This window comes from Barbus barbus (genome assembly GCF_936440315.1).
Source record: "Barbus barbus genome assembly, chromosome: 32".
Taxonomy (NCBI): domain Eukaryota; kingdom Metazoa; phylum Chordata; class Actinopteri; order Cypriniformes; family Cyprinidae; genus Barbus; species Barbus barbus.
The window spans coordinates 3,845,054-3,858,710 of NC_136760.1; the positions used below are offsets into that span (position 1 = coordinate 3,845,054).

Sequence of the window (13,657 nt, forward strand, 5' to 3'; positions counted from 1 at the left end):
CAAGGATTCTTTTAGATCTGCATGTAGCCATTAAACCATGTAGTTTTGATAATCCACGACATTTTAATCCAAAGACCTCTGTTCAGAATTTTCAGATGTTCATTTTTAATTTTAGTTTCATATAGATGAATGTCTTGTAAGTGAATGCCGCTGGTGAGGTAGGAATTTGAGCAATAGTTACTCCACTAAATATGCAGGCACTCGGAGCACTTGGGTGGAGGCCAGACTCTAAAAGAATTAAGTTTGGGAATGACCTGAATTAATCAGCCATGATCTTTATTTAATTTAGAGGGGCAAGTCTGTAGATAGTGTTAAGCCCTCGTATGCCCATAGAGGCTTATCGCATTGCCCTTCTTATATGTGCAGCATGCCGTAATCCGACAAAGCTGCGTTTCACACCAGTATCCCATCTTAGAGTCAGAATCTCTCAACTCATGGCATTCTTTTCTCTAGGCAGAGCAGGATAATGGACACCCTCTCCCGGCGTTCGCTAATCTCCACATTGAGGTGCTTGATGAGAACAATCAGGCGCCATATTTCCAGGTGGCCACTTATCATGGATTCATCTCGGAGTCTGCTACGCTGGGCACAACTATCTCGAGCACTGCCAATCTCTCCACCCCCCTCGCCATTATCGCCCTGGATAACGACATCGAGGAGGTGAGGAGTCTCTCTTTCTGTGCTCGTGCTCAGACGGCAATCATTTTCACATGTCCTGAGGGATATGTGTGTGTGTCTGTGTGTGTATAGAAATGTTCCTCTGAAGTTAAACAAAGCTCCTGCTCTATGGAGCATTTAGAAAAGGAAATTAAAATTGAAAACAGCATCAGAGATATGGTCTCGGAGGCTCACAATTTGGGGAGGCGCTTACGTTGCGCTAATGTTCTCCAGTGTTCTCGCTTTGCAATTATCACTGCTTTATAGATGGCAAAGACAAAGTACTTAGTGCATATCGGACTCTGACTAACATCGCCTACTTTAAAGGGACAGTGCGGCCAAAAAAATTTAAAATCTATCATTTAGTCACCCTCAGGTAGTTCTAAATAAGTGTAACACCAAAGAAGATATTTTGAAGAATGTTGATGCTGCTCTTCTCTCTAGGCTCTACTAGTACTTTTTTGAGCATTCATGGTCAAAAGAGGGGGTTTATTTTCATTTATTTGGAAGAAGTCTCTTATGCTCACCAAGTTTGCATTTTATTTGATTATCGGAAATACAGTAAAAACAGTAATATTGATATGTAATAAAAAATATTTATTTATGGAAAACTACTTTCAACTTCAGCCAAGTTTTCAACTTTGATCAAAATTATATATTTTTCTTGAACACCAAATGAATGCTTTCTGAAGGATCATGTGACATGAAGTAACAGCTGCTGAAAATTCAATCACAGAAGAAAACAAACATTTTGTAAAATATCATCTTTTATGTTTCAGGAAAGAAATAGTCGTACAGGTTTGGAATGACATAAGGCTGAGTAAACAGAATTAGAATTTTCATTTATGGGTGAACTATCTCTTTAATCCCATAAGTTTTAGAGATGGAAAACACTCTAATGTCAAGCATATGTTTTGTCTCCCATGTAAAGCTGAATCCCGGTGATGTGCCTGTAGGTATTAATGAAATTAACAAGAGATGTGTGAAGTGAAAAGTCCTTGTTTGCCTTCTCTCTCTTCGCTCATTTTTGCTGGGCTGTGTTTTTGTATCGTTCAGTTTGCTTAATGCTTTGCGTGATTACTGCTCTGCATCTTGTTTATTGATTTTCATTTACATTTTGGGCAGACTGGCAATTAATCGAATGTATCTAATGTAAATTTGGAGGACTGCGTTGGAGCATAATGAGGAATTGTTAGAGGAGTTGCAAACAACATGAGTGTTTAATCTGAAGGGTGTTATTTGTGTACTAATAAGTGTACTTGCAAAAATATATTTTTTATATTTATGCTCATTTAATGTTTAATATTTATATTATCAGATAGTGCTGCCTCAAATGTTTACACTGTTAATGAACTGGTCAGGATGATAGCATCAAATTTGACATTATTTTACTGTAAAATTACATATAAATTGATGTTAATCCACTTACAGTTATTTTCACTATTTATGGTAATGTTACTTATTAACAGGTTTTTACTGTAGCATTTTTATTGTAGCATGTTTTTTTTTCTGTAAATTACAAACTTTTTTTTTTTTTTTTTTTACAGTATAGTATTGCATAAGCCTTGCTACAAAAATTCATGTAAATGTAAAGTAATACAAATTCAAACATATTTTTCTTTAGATGACTTAGTTTATTATGGTTACCGTTAAATAATGGTGAAATTACTAATTTCTTTTTAAATTCAAATTTTTTTTTTTTTACAAAAGTAAACTGCTAAGGTTAATGAGAAGTACTGCTGTAACATTAATGAAATATATTTGCTACATATTATTTGTGTTTCCTTAAATAAGAAAATACATTGAAAACGTTCTGTATATGTGCCGTGCACTTTTCAAGAGGTCAGCAGCAGTGTCTGCATTCGCATAATGCACAGTGTGGCAGGAAAAATGTATGTACTGCAAGGGCATAATGGCTGATTTAATAGTCTCCATAGGTTGTAGCACTGGGGGAATTTCAGCTGGTATAAACTGCAAACGGCTCCTAAAGATAATGGTTGGTGGGAATGAAGGCACCACATGAAATTCCAGCATTTCCAGCGTTCCAGGCCATTTCTAAAGTGATTACTGTTGTTCTCACACATACATAACTGTTTAAAACAATAAGATTTTATTTATTGTTTTGTGCATTCATGATTCAGCAAATAGGCAGCTTGTGTATTTGTATTATTTATTAAAAGACAGTCAAAATGTTACTTTTTAAAAAAAAAGTCTCTTATGCTCAAAGCACTTTTTGGATGGAAAAACAAAACTGTATATTGTGAAATATTATTACAATCAAAAGTAACTATTTGAAAAAGTAACTATTTTATTAGTAACTAAAATTTATTCATTTTCCATCAAAAAAGTGACTGCATCCTAAAAAAAAAAAACTTTAAAGACACGTGAAAGATCATGTGACACTAAAGACTGGAGTAATGATGCTGAAATTCAGCTTTGCATCACAGGAATAAATTACATTATATTCAAATAGAAAACAGTTCTTTTAAAGTGTAATAATATTTCACAATATTACTGTTTTACTGTATTTTTTATCATAGTAACTGCACATTTGGTGAGCATAAGAGATTTTCAAAAAATGTATTTTAATTTGTTTTGATATATCAGATATCAGTGTTTTAAACTTCAGAAGTCGGTGCTTCTGAAATTTCTTTTAGGAGGTTTTGGGTTGTTTATCTCTCCTTTGACTGGAGTTCTCTCTTATACAGTGTGTTTCTCCAATGCATTGGGTTTTATAAGTGTTTTTCCCCATCCTTAGCAATTTGTATAGTCATATTCTCAGCATGCTTAATCTTCTGATGTCTCTACCTTCTGACACGGGAACCTATGGTGATTTATTTGCACTGCAGACGAAAGATCCCATGGTGCGCATCTCTCTGGACAACTACAACAGCATCTTTGCAGTGACACCCAGTGGGATAGCACGCTACCTGACACTTCTGAGGCCCGTGGACCATGAAGAACAGCCGAGTTATGCCTTTATGGTAAGGGCTCCGTGCCACCTTTCCTTGACAAGCCTGCTTAGCTCTGTCTCTGTCACTGGGGCTTGCAGCTTTCATGTGAAGGACTTTGTCTAAACTTGCTTCTCCACACACTACTCGATTTTTCACTCTGGGGTTATTTTTCAAACCGCATACTACACCAGAGGAATTCTGATCAAGTGCAAGTCATATAGATTCTCTATGCAAGTGGCTCTACTTAAGGACGTGATGTGGGTCAAGTCTCCAATAAATATATTTTTTTAAAATCTAGTTGAAAACACATGTACCAAGTTATTAGAGATGCGGTCATTGTATTTATAAGGTTTTAAAAATAATTTATACCAATTTAGACCATTATCAAAAAAGTTGGAATTTAATGAAAGTAAAAAGCCTTGAATTACACCTTGAATATATATCATGATCATTATATCCAGTAAAATATTTTTAAAAAGTATTTCTAAAGTTATTTTGTTTTTGCATATTATTATCATAACATTTTACACCCCAAATTAATCTTGTCTTCTCCAAAATGTTAAATATGGAGAAGTTGTATCTGACATTTTGCACTTTATCTTCACCCAGAAACAAACAAACAATCAAAGAAAGAGAGAATGAATGAAATAAATAATTGATTACTTATTTATTTATTTATCTTGGAAAAATAATCTATATTTTAATAGCTGCTTTGCAGGAACATGGTTTTGTTTATTAAATGATAATGTGGACTACTTATATGATGTTTTGAGGCGTATCGATGTATCCATGATTTATCAGAGAGACTGTAATTAACAACAGCAAAAATAAATAAATACATAAAGACAAATATACATAAATCATGGCTTTTGAGGAGGCAACATTCTTCCATTGTTGTATTGATTGAATGAAAGCTATGTTTATATTAGCCTATTCAGCAAAAACTTGACAATACAGTTTGCAATAATATAAGCTAGAGCTATTATGTAAACAGGTAATGTGCTGCATTTGTTAAATCAGTGACACTGACGCCACAAATATTCAAATAAGAATAAGAGGGTTTAGGAATTTATAATGTGTGAATTATCAGCACATGAATACTCAAGTCTAACTGTTAACCTGGATAAATTGAGCAATATATGACATGAAACAAGATCACCCAGGACTTTGTTTACCCAGGGTTTAGAATGACCCAGGTTTAAATATTTCAAGTATGGAAATCCATAAAGACAAATAATGTGAAACTTCTAATGTTGAAAGTGTTGGTATTTTAGTTGACATGGACAATGCAGATCTCTGCAGTCATGCCATCAGTAATTCTCTCAGGGTCATACTATGCAATTCTCACAAAAGCACCACATTTCTCTGCCTATCAAACTGTACAATAGAGATATGCAGATCTCAATTTGGTGACATGTAGGTGGTTGCTGTTTTCTCCACATTTGTGCTTGGTGGTGAATGGATTTGAATTAACGCTGAGCACGTCCGTGGTTATTTTAGTCTCTGACATATATTACAGTGATACAGTGGAGTGTATTATAGTGCTGTCGGCCTGTTAATGAGAGAGAACAATGGTATTTTTTGGACGGGGGAAATTATGGAAGTATGGGTCATACTATTATGACCTGCACAAAGAATACACAATTGCATCTCCCTGGTTAATGGAAACACGTTTGCTGCAATTGTACGTTTTGGCACACTTGCTTGTCAATACATGCTTTTACAAACATTTTTAGCAGCATTTTCTACAAAGCCAGAATATGTAATATATTGTAAAATGATTTTCTGAGCTGTAGCTGACTAACCTGACAATAATGTTATAAATATGAGACATTATGTATGTATGTATGTATGTATGTGTGTATATATATATATATATATATATATATTACATTAATTAACTTATAATAATAAGATTAAAACATATTCATTGTTATACCTTATATCTATCTATCTATCTAATCATGTTTTTTCTGACAGTAGTAGTTGCTAAGCTTCCTTCTCAGCTGCATATATACATGAAATAACTAATGCAGTAATGGTGCCTTTCAGTAATGCAGCTCACTTACTCATACTGGAGGTGCACATCCTTGAATTTGTTTTTAAGCAGAAGGGACCGACATGAAGGACTCCACCTAAGCGGCACCCTGGAGCTAACGGAGATGTCTGAGCTGTCTAGTTTGATGTGCCAAACTTTGCAAATGTGATAAGCTCAGTTTTTGAAGCACCTTGCTGAGATGATGTCATGACTCTAGGATTGATTTCCCTCGTAAAGCTGGGCAACACTCTAATCAGCAGTTTCTAATTTCACCATTATTACTTGAAGTACAGTGTACTTTAAGCACATCCTAATTTGCTGTTCATTGATGTCACAAATTCTAAATTAGCTAATTTCAGCCAAAACATTGTCAGACTTGAGGCAAAATTATGCTTCAGACAATGCTTCACACAGATGTTTTTTGGCTGTTTTTATTATTATTATTATTATTGCAGGAGCTTCAGCTTCTTTGTTAGAATGATAATGTGAAGAGGAGACAGAGAATTTTCAGGAGAGAGGAATGGGATTGGATAATTGAATTCCCCATGCCAGATGCAAACTTGCATCTACCACATGAGCGCCACAACTCCAACATGTCAAGTGCACAGGCTCTACCTGACAGATATCACTGAAATAGGTGTCCTGAGGAATCACGTCTGTCTCTGTGACAGACTCACAGCAAACAACAGTGAGGGGAGCAGCCCAAACTTGTTTTTAGCCAATCTGAACACACTATGAATTATTTGGGTTTGTTACTGTAACATCATACTGGTTGATATATTTTTGGAGATTGTGTTGTTGAGGGATAGAAGAGGACTAATTTAGAGGGTGTAGTCGCACTAGATTTTACAGAAATGGTTCACCCAAAAATTTAAATATGTTTTATTTATTTATTTTTTTTATATATGAAGAGCCATCTTCAAGGGTCTATCAACCTTGACTGCCTGATTCCCAGATGAACAGAGTCTAGGCTTAAGGCCCTGATAAACTCACAGCAAAGTTTACTTTCGGTCTTCTCTTAGGGGTAAAAAGAAGTTTGAAATACTTTTGCAGCGGTATACTGTTGGCGAACAATATTAGTTTCAATTAGAATTACTACTTCAGTTTCTACTATTAATAATTTCTCCAATGTGTTCATAGTTTTGCAAACTTAATTTTGACCTTATTTTATACAAAGTTTGAGATGGCAGCTGAAAGAAAATAACCGACTGTATTAATGCAAGTGAATGAACTGAATTTATTCATGAATAACATTTATAGGCTCACAAAAAAAAAAAAAAAGAAAATATGTTAGCCTAGCAATTTTAAATATATATATAATCTAACCCTTACGAAAAAGAAGTTTATTCAAGTGTGCTATTAGTATACTTACTTTTTATGTACTTCTCACAAATGGGCTTTATGTACTTTTCAGAAATATAGTTAAAATTACATTTTAAGTATACTTCACTTAGAAAAAGTCTAAATATATTTGAGCTATACTTGAACTCCCAGAATGCATGTTTCCATTGTTATATGGTAGTGTCACGTAGCGCTCGGGGCAAGGAGCGAGGAAATACGGAGAATTATTGAATGTCCAAACACACGGAACATGGCGCTTGGGGGATGGACGAACACACATGACGTTTAATACCGGACACAGGGGCAGGGAAACACGGCTTATAAACACTAGGAAATCAACAAGGAACAGGTGTGGACTAATCAAACGGGGCTCGGGACTAATTAACTAATAATGACAGGAACAGGAAGGCAAAATAGAGACACGGGAGGAGGGGGAAACAAGACACAGGACTGACAGGTAGGGGGCTCTAGTACACATCTTCTGGACAGAATTTCCAAAAAACACAAGTGAAGAAAAAAAAGAAACAACAGATACTTCCACATGTAGCGTGATCATCTGGCATAAAACAGCATCTAAACTGTGTAACGTTATGAAATAAAATGTCGACCAATGAAGAGGTAAAACTGTCAAGTTTTGGGGTGCTGATCGACTCCATCTATGTTTTGATTATCATTCTGAATCTAATTCATAATCTTTTTTTCAGCTTATTGTTCAAAATGTTCTTTCTTTATTTCTTATGAAACTTACCCACATTCATGTGTTTAAAAAAAGAGTGCACGAAACTAGAATGAAATATTTTTGTTTACAAGCAGATACCCTGTTCTTTCTTTTGATGTTTTGTACGTTCAGATATTCATATAATAAAATATATACAAATTAATAGCTAAATAGGGACATAGTAGTATACTTCAAGTATGATGTAAAGTTAACTTAAAGAAAACGTACGTGTATACTTGCAGTATAAAACTACTAAACTAGAAGTTTACTGAGACTATACTTCAAAGTTATACTTAAAGCATACTTAAAAGTATACTTCCATACTAGAAAGTGGACCAATTTAGTCCCAAGGAGTGTTGAAATAGTACACTTACAAGTATACTACTTGTACACTGATATTTTTATACTTACTATATAAAGTATACTTAAAAATATACTTGAACTTAAGTATACTTAATAAAATACACTTGAAGAATACTACTTTTTGGTAAGGGAAAGCATACATTTATGCATATACAACCTGAATTCCATAAATGAAAACTAAAAGAATTTAAAATCACATGAGCTAATATTTTATTCACAATAGATCATAGATAACATAACAAATGTGTAAACTGATAAAGTTTACAATTTTATGCACAAAATGAGCTCATTTCAAATTTGATGCCTGCTGCAGGTCTCCAAATAGTTGGGACGGGAGTATGTTTACCATGGTGTAGCACCTCCTCTTCTTTTGAAAACAGTTTGAAGATGTCTGGGCATCGAGGTTATGAGTTTCTGGAGTTTTGGTGTTGGAATTTGGTCCCATTCTTGCCTGATATAGGTTTCCAGTTGTTGAAGAGTTTGTGGTCGTCTTTGACATATTTTTTGTTTAATGATGGGCCAAATGTTCTCTATAGGTGAAAGATCTGGACTGCAGGCAGGCCAATTAAGCACCCGGACTCTTCTACTACGAAGCCATGCTGTTGTAATAGCTGCAGTATGTGGTTTTGCATTGTCCTACTGAAATACACAAAGCCTTGCCTGAAATTAATTTGCGCTTAAAAAATATTAACACGTTAAAATTTTTAGATTAATCGCATGCGTTAATGTGTTAACGTTGACAGCCCTAATATATATATATATATATATACACGCACATTAATATAATTGTTATTATTGCTATGTCTGCGTCATTTGTGTTTATTCACTAAATTGTGACGGGCACTGGGAATGAATGCTGATTCTAAGTCAGACGTGCATCACGGGCGGCTTGTGGGATGTGGGCTGCAGGACTTAACATTCACTGCACTGTGCCTCACGCCCGCTGAGCGCCGATTCATTCAGAAACTGAAACCAGCTGGTCTCGTCTAAGGGAACAGAGGAGTTTGGGTCCCGCCGGTGATGTTACTGTGCCGTGTTAGACTAGCGTGTCACATACAAATGGCTGCTTAGAGATGCCATTATCTGATGAACTTTGTTAGCTGGAGCGGTGGAATATCAAGTATCTCATTTGTCCTGTCTTTGTAGACGATAAAAATAGTTTTCACTCATTTAAACGAGTCTGTTGGGCCACGTTGTTATACCCACGATGCAGTTAATTTGAAGGAAATTGTTCTCTGAAATAACACAGAGGAAAGTATTGCACTTGCATCTGATTTTTTGAGATCCTACATCCTTGAGTAGTGTTCCAAGGATAACCATTATGAAAATTTACTGTAGTGACCATAGCTTCTGCCAAAAAACATGTGAACTAGTTGGTATTGGTAACCACTGTCATAAAAATAATAATAAATAAAAAAATGCACATTATATTGTTATACTTTGCAAAGAAAATGTCCAAAACTAACTGCTACGATGCAAATTTGTTCAGCATGCTGTCGTGGATTCTAAGTTCTGGGAGCTTTGTGTAAATATGTGGTTGCTAGAGAGTTGTTAGATGGTGGTTATCACCATAATAGACTTAATTATTTTTTTTTACACTTTTGTTGAATGCACATTTGTCTTTCAAAGTATGCTTAATTTGATAGCAAACTAAAAAGTCAGGCATCAAAAGAAAGTGTCGGACTAGAAAGTCTGCTAACAAACTAGAAAGTTTCATTATTGTCCAGTGTCTGCACTATTTCTCTCCAGAAGTTACGGGTGATGAAAACAACAACAACAAAAATCTCAAGTAGTTTGCTCCTGTTGTTTTCCTGTCTCTCTCCTGTATCTTTTACGACTGTAAAACAACATCCCAAGTGAGTGTTGCCACCTTATGGACAAACTAATTAGTGCGTAGGCACATTTAAAGTTGTATGTGTGAACTGTGTGTGCAGATTTAACACAATTTGATAAATTGTTGTGCACATGAACACTATATGCATACTGTGCTGTGCTAATGACAAAATTCACACTGTTCACATATCCTAGTGTACATGTAGAAACCAAACAATAATTTATGTTTCACTGACTGAAATGTAAACATTAGTAGTAGTGATGCTAATGTAAGGGACACAGGAAACAGATTTAGCTTAAAGGGAATCATTTATGATTTTATAGGGAATTTGGACAGAGGTTGATGTCCCAAGGTTGCTGATTGGCTGGAAGTTCAGTAGTCGTTGAAGTGACGTCTTGGGAAGCCAGTGGTTGGGCATTGGCTGAAGATGCGGAGTTGTGGGCTGGTTGAAGTTTTGAGGCGGTGACAGACTCGAGGGGAACTCGGAGACATGGCATTGCGGCGAAACTTAAAGTTTGATGGGACTAGGTGGCATTTCTCCTCATGGTTTTAGAGGAGCTGCTGGCATGCAAGCTGGAGCGCCACTGGAACGGCACTCAAAGAATTTAAGGGCAAAAAGCAGTGGCAAAAAGCATGACTAAAAGCATAATTTGATGATGTCCTGAGTTTTTAAACTGACCTTTTGGACACATCCTAAATGGTGTCTTAACCAATTAGACATTGTCTTAGCTTGGGACATTGCTATGTGTCTCCTCCCAATACATAAAACATGTTAGGTGTGTTCGACTTGAAGTGGCGCTGCGCAGAATGATGAAAGTGCCGCGAGAACTATTCAAAAGCATAAGGATCCGTCTGTTCTCTTATGGCTCCTGCAGTACTGTGATGTCATACACTGATCATTCTGTGGATCTTATCAGTCACATGGTCCGAATTTTCTCAATCTTGAAGTATTGATTGGTAGAAATGTTCAAAGCATGAATTTTAAAACTCATACATACCCAACATGAATATAAACCTACAAACTATTCAGTATTTATTAAAAAGTCATGCACAATGAGTGATTTGGACATGATAGTCAAATGTGTGGGTTTCATACATAATATGGAGCTATGCATAGAAATGATTAGTTGCTCATAAGTCCTTTTAGCATCATTTAGTGAAAGTGAAAGTGACATGACATGTGGCCAAGTATGGTTACCCATACTCAGAATTTGTGCTCTGCATTTAACCCATCCTAAGTGCACAAACACAGCAGTGAATACACACACACACACTGTGAACACACATCCGGAGCAGTGATTTCTATCATGAGCTAAATGTGATTTCTATCATGAGCTAAATGTGATTTAAATGTGATGGTCATGCTGTGCATCTCTTTGACCATTAATCTTGGTTACTTGCCCCAAATTTGAGAAACTCCTTCCTGAGTTGGAATTGTCAATAAGTATTCTTTTGTTTTAATGCTGTGAGAATGCTCAAAGCTGCTAGTTGGTGGCGCCAAGGCATCGTGTATAGATTTATGATGTTGTCTGGTTATCCTGGGCCTCTTTATGGAATTTGTCTCTTTGGGTGGTTCCATCTTAAATGATCTGATTCGCTCTGATACCCTACACTAACCTTACAAAGGCCACACATTAAACAGTTGGTTGACCAGTAAATTGCCAAAGCTGATATTTTCAGGCAATATTTGCCATTTTTAATTAATCACATCATCAGCTGATAAGTTTCTGTTTCACAGATAGGCGTCGTGAGTGGGGCTTTTATTTAAAAAGCGCTGGGAACCAAGCACATGATCGCCCATTCTCCATCCTTTATTAGTTTACTGTGTTTGTTTAACAGTTCTGTCTAATAATTGAATAGCAAGTGCTATACTTTATCCATATACTGTCTGCATTTAGCAAATATGAATTTTAAGTATTATCTAAATATATAAAGAAAAAAAACATTTAATGCCACAAATCTCGCAAACTTCTGCTTATCCAGCTGTTTGCCACTATGCCATATTTACAAAATTGTGATTACCAGTCCAAACATTATTGTATTGTTGGTTACATTATTTACTTTATTTTTTTTTTAATTGTTTGTGGAAAAATGATTATAATAGGATTACAGAATCCTATTTGGAGTATACATTTGTTTATTTTACAAATGTATTTATTTATTCTTATCAACTTCAGATTTTTGTTTTAAAATGTATTCATTTACAAATTATTTCTTTCAAATTACTTTAGCACATATTATGTAACATGAATTTAAATTTGACTGCAGAAATTCTGAATGTGTTATTTAAATGAAATTGTGCGTGATTATATAGGCCTTTATCACCTTTGTATCAAAACATTCATATCCAACCATCAGTTATTAACATGTTTTCATTGGTGTTGTCTTTTATTCATGATATTTGACTTGACTACCTCCTTCTGTGCTCGAGCTTCATCACTTTTATTCCATGTGGAGGTTGACAGAAACACTTCGCCCTTCTCACAGTGCAGTCCACAACCTCTCTGTGATATCCCATTAGTCTAGTTGACAGCTAGTGAGGCTGTTGGGAGTACCGCCAATGGACTGTTCTCTCCACGCAAGAGCATTCATTTGAATAATTTGGCTAGGCTTCTGCTGTCACAATAAGCAAAGGGAAAATGCATGAGGCTATCTCCCTTTTATATCACAGTATCCTTTTGCTGATAGATAGTTAGCAGCAATTTTCAAATTTTGCTTTAACTTTCCTTTTCTAAACTGGCTGATTTGCAGTGATTTATCTGTGCACAATGTGTAACTTTGAAATTAAGAACCAAATGTGTTTTTTCTCACTATGCTAAGTGTGTTTTGATATTAACATGGTTAATATCATGGTTTTGATATTAAAAGTTTCATTACTTCTTCTGTAGATGACTGCCTCAGATGGAGTTCAGGAGAGCTCTCCAGTCACTGTTAATATCACTGTGATTGACGCCAATGACAACACGCCTACCTTCCCCAACGTCTCCTACAGTGTGAATGTTTACACAGATATGCAGCCTGGAGACACAGTCTTACAGGTAATGAGTAAGATACTCTTTCACTGCAATAAAATCATGTCTTTATCTGCAATTTGCCTGGGGTTCCAAGAAAGACATCGGAGCATCCTTGAAAAAATCATGCATTTACTTAAAGCCTTATTGTCTGACAATATATTTTAATTTGCGCTTTTTGTACTTTATATAGTAGAAAATAGTCAAAAAATAAACTATGGATATATTCTCTGAAAATAGGTATTTTATACAGTTTCGCTTCTCAAATACATTGACCTTGAAATATTTAGATGTCTTTCCTGGAAAACAAGGCAAAATTGTTTTTCACCCTTAATCCACTCATTTTAATTAATAGCTGTAGTTCCCACATTTACGAGGGGCTTATTGCTACAATAATTGCTCAGATCTCTGTGTAATCTTTGTCTTAATGGGAATTTTCTTTTGAAATGTGTGCATAACTGATTCCTTTGCAATCAGAATATGAGCAGAGCGCAGATTTACTCTGACATGCTGAAAGATTGACCCCAGAAGTCAAAATTAAAAAGTGCAAGTTGTATCATGTAAAAGGTTAACTGCTCCATTGTATTCTGGTGGTTGTCACTTCATAAAGGTTCTGAAATGTCAGTCGAATCAGCGAGTCAGAAAGAGCTGTGCTACATTATATAATTGTTATAAATTAATATTAAAATATAATTTTAATTAAAATTGTAATAATAATAGTAGTAAATAATAATTATAGTG

General features: G+C 35.3%; 1 protein-coding gene across 1 annotated transcript in view; it reads left to right on the forward strand.

Moving 5' to 3' along the window:
• Positions 1-13,657, forward strand: part of LOC306852003 (protocadherin-15-like) — a gene marked incomplete at its 5' end in the record, with an annotated part of 238,116 nt that overhangs the window by 108,622 nt on the left and 115,837 nt on the right. Inside the window, 3 exons of the mRNA XM_079388567.1 lie at positions 454-660; positions 3,507-3,641; positions 12,794-12,943. Of these exons, the coding sequence (XP_079244693.1) occupies positions 454-660; positions 3,507-3,641; positions 12,794-12,943 (492 nt within the window). The remainder of the gene's footprint in view (positions 1-453; positions 661-3,506; positions 3,642-12,793; positions 12,944-13,657) is intronic.